Source organism: Branchiostoma floridae, unplaced genomic scaffold (assembly GCF_000003815.2).
Source record: "Branchiostoma floridae strain S238N-H82 unplaced genomic scaffold, Bfl_VNyyK Sc7u5tJ_1560, whole genome shotgun sequence".
Lineage (NCBI taxonomy): Eukaryota > Metazoa > Chordata > Leptocardii > Amphioxiformes > Branchiostomatidae > Branchiostoma > Branchiostoma floridae.
In genome coordinates, this window is record NW_023365758.1 from 232,093 (window position 1) to 235,597 (window position 3,505).

The 3,505-nt window shown below is 40.9% G+C and overlaps 1 protein-coding gene across 1 annotated transcript in view; it reads left to right on the forward strand.

Annotated features, from left to right (window-relative positions):
• The window catches only part of LOC118408177, a 14,927-nt gene that overhangs the window by 973 nt on the left and 10,449 nt on the right, over positions 1 to 3,505 (forward strand). Inside the window, exon 2 of the mRNA XM_035808813.1 lies at positions 472 to 585. Coding sequence (XP_035664706.1) covers positions 472 to 585 — 114 coding nt within the window. The remainder of the gene's footprint in view (positions 1 to 471; positions 586 to 3,505) is intronic.

A 3,505-nucleotide genomic window follows, 5' to 3' on the forward strand; every position in this document is an offset into this window, starting at 1 on the left:
TTTGAAGTATACGTTAGCCATTTGAGTTAATTATGTGTATTTATGAGAAGTGTAAATGTATGTATGTGTTGGCGCCCAATATCAGCTAAGCTGCCTGGGTTTGCCTCAATCTTAATACATTAAAGTTGAATTTAAAATTGTAAGCGTGCCCATCCTTTTACAGTAAAGAGAGAGATGCACTGTTACAGAATATTAGAACCAAAACACTTTTTCCCTATCTGGAACGCAGACCAATATCTTCCATGTACGTCTAGCATGTCCTACTCTAATATCCGCATACGTAGGTCAATATATTTGTACATTATTCCAAATGAGAGACCAGATCACTTATATATAAATGTGCTGTAATCCTTACAATGTTATTGATGAGATTTTGTTGTACTGTATCTGTATGTAGTGTAGTAGCCATTGACATGCGTTGTATCCTGTACAATTGTCGAGCAATGAAGTTCATTCATTCATTACGCCCAGGCCTTCAAGTCACACCTTGGCGGGAGCCTGCTGGCCTCCCGGCGGGGCACGGCCGCCTTCCGCAGCATGTTCCTGCCCAAGCTAGACGCCGAGCCAGAGGAACCCAAAATACCGGTGAGGCATCTTATATACTCTCCAAGCAGAGGTTAGACTCAGGCTGTTTTTTAACGTTTTTTTAGTCGTTTTTATCGGCTTTCTATTCTTTTAATATCTTGCTGTGTCAAAACCTGGCGTACTTCAAGAAAAATGACAAAATAGAAAGCCCGATAAAAACGACCAAAAAAAACGTTTAAAAAACAGCCGGAGCCTAACCTTTACTTGGAGAGTATCTTATACATGTACCCCCATAATGCAGATAAATAGGCAAATATATCAAGGACAGCGCATTCTTTGTTATTAGAAGAAATACCGTTACTAATGATTAGCCTATTCCATTGTAATATTATATCAAAGAATTATGTTAGCCCATATAGTTATGTTGACTAAGATGTTAAGTCTTATTCTATACCTATATTTTGTACTTTGTGTAATAGGTGTTGCCATACATTGTACCGTGTACAATTGTCCTGCAATGAAGTTCTCTCTGAAGTATCTTATAATCTAATCTTATTCAGGAGTCAGGGTAAATCTAGTTGGGGCATGTTAGCTAGACACTGGGTATGCTGTCGTCAAAGTCATGTGGGTCTTTTCTATAACATTTCAGTTTGTTGCAATCAAACTTAACCTGTCATATAAATTCTAATGCCCCCAATGACCTACAATGCTTAAAATCTAAAGCCAAATCCTAGTTTATAGTTGTCAGAACGTTTCACTTATACATCTTATCCAATTTCGTGGAAAACGCAAAGCTATAGTTATGTTATCTTAGCGACAATCACACCAACGACCTCTTAAGTCCATCCTTCTGGCTGAAGGTATATTTTTTTAATTGGTTGATCTTTTTTTCTCCTAACACTGCCGGTGTAAAATAAATACAGTGCTATTTGAACTTTCTACCACTTCTTCCCATCCGATGAAAAACCAAACAACATGGGAATTCGTTGCGCTATCTTGACGAAAATCAAACCAACAACCACTTAAGTTGAGCCTCCTCTGCGAAAGTAAGTAATGGTTATCCTTTTTAATCCAAACACTGCCAGTGTAAATTACACACAGCGCAAACAACACGAGAATTCGTCGTGTTATCTTGGCGACAACCAAACCAACAACCACTTAAATCTAAACTCCTAGACAAAGGTAATTAATGCTTATACTTTCTAATCAAAACACTGCCAGTGCAAATTAAATACAGTGCTGTCACAACGTTCTACCACTTCTTCCTATCCGAAGAAAAAACAAACAACATGAACTATAGTTGCTTTATCTTGACGAAAACCAAGCCCACAACCACTTAAATCTAAACTCCTCTGCAAAGGTAATTAATGATTATACGTTCTAATCCAAACACTGGTCGTGTAAATTATACCGATCTTTAAAGAAACATAATCGCATTGAGTCACGCTCAACTTCACGTTTATAAAACACTGCCATCCATATCCTTGTCACCGTTCTAAGCAGGTTTTCGTCGCGCCATGCTTGAAATAGCGTCGGTATTAAAGGGTTCAACAATGGGCTCGTCACAATCAAAGTGGCGCCGAATAGCCGTGTGGCTGGGCTGGTGGATAGGTGTTGAGAGAAAGCGGGTTTGATTTCTAGGGTTTCTGTAGTCTCCGAGCAGATGTGTCAGCTGGAAGAAAAAAAGAAAGACGAATTTGGCCAAATAAGGACAATTACGTCGCCATGGGATTTCAGTCAGTTTTTTTCCAGTCCGGTCAGTTCACTCATAGGCCAATTAATTCCCACTAGGCTTTTATTCCTACCTTGGCCAAAGTCCGCTATCACTATTCAGCCAGACCGGAGTCTGGTAGAGACTAGCATTTCTGGCTTGGCTTTGAATCCTCGGGAGAACACTCTATACGGACTTACATGCCCCACCAGGTGTAAAAAAATTGGCTTGGCTTCCGTAGGTTAAAGAGGGGGCCCCGGGGGGGGGGGGGGGAGATCGTAAAAGGCGATGGAAGGAGAGGGATGTACTCTGCCTTCAATATTGTATCCTAGAAACAATGGATTACAGCCCACTGTTCCTATGGCCTCAAAAAGGTTACGTGACTATACCTGTACCCTTTACCTTTTGCTAGTCAACTGAACAACTGTGGTTTAAATCAGTATATAGCACAGAACGGTGATAGGTGATCTCGAAGCCGATTTTAGGAGGCAATAATGTTACATTTCTTTCCATTTGACGGTATTAGATAGGTCGTTTGCTAGAGAAAAGGCGACCAGGAAAACTTTACCCACCCCCCTTGGCCCCTTGGCTATGAGACTACCTTTTTACCTGGTGACAATGGTCAGGTGTGTGCGGCAGGTAACGGCGACACACCTGTCTGTAAGAACACAGGAAGCTTTTTGTTCCCTTAACGACACATCGTTATATAATGATGCAGCGATGATATTCCACACAATTGGAATCGTATCAAAGGTAATTTACCACCGCACAACGTGATGGTGAATGTTTGAACTGGAAACTGAGCGCGTGTACACTGTACACTGTACGTCTTGCTTGTAGAATGCAGCTCTGCAAGGTCCAAATCAAGTTACATTTTCGTCAGGGTCACACATAGCCGACCATGGCCTCCCGACCATCTCCAGACCATGTTTTTTGTTTTTGTTTTTGTTTTTTTATGGAACAAACACATAAAGGCAAAAAAAAACAGACGAGTAGCGGCCCACTCAAGTTAAGACAACTTATATCGGTACCGCTATTAAAAGAAAAATAAGAGTAACATGTGATTGACAAGATGCAATAAATCTGTACAACTGGTATACTAAGTATATTGACTGGTGGAAGCGCAAGTCCTGGTACACCCCCCCCCCCCGGTAATTTTGGTAGGACACGGGAAAAACATGGTTAGAAACGGCCAGTTTGCACAATGAAGTTCTGAGTTGAAGACATAATCAAACAGGTTGGGATGCGGTCCTAAACAGGAGACAGAAG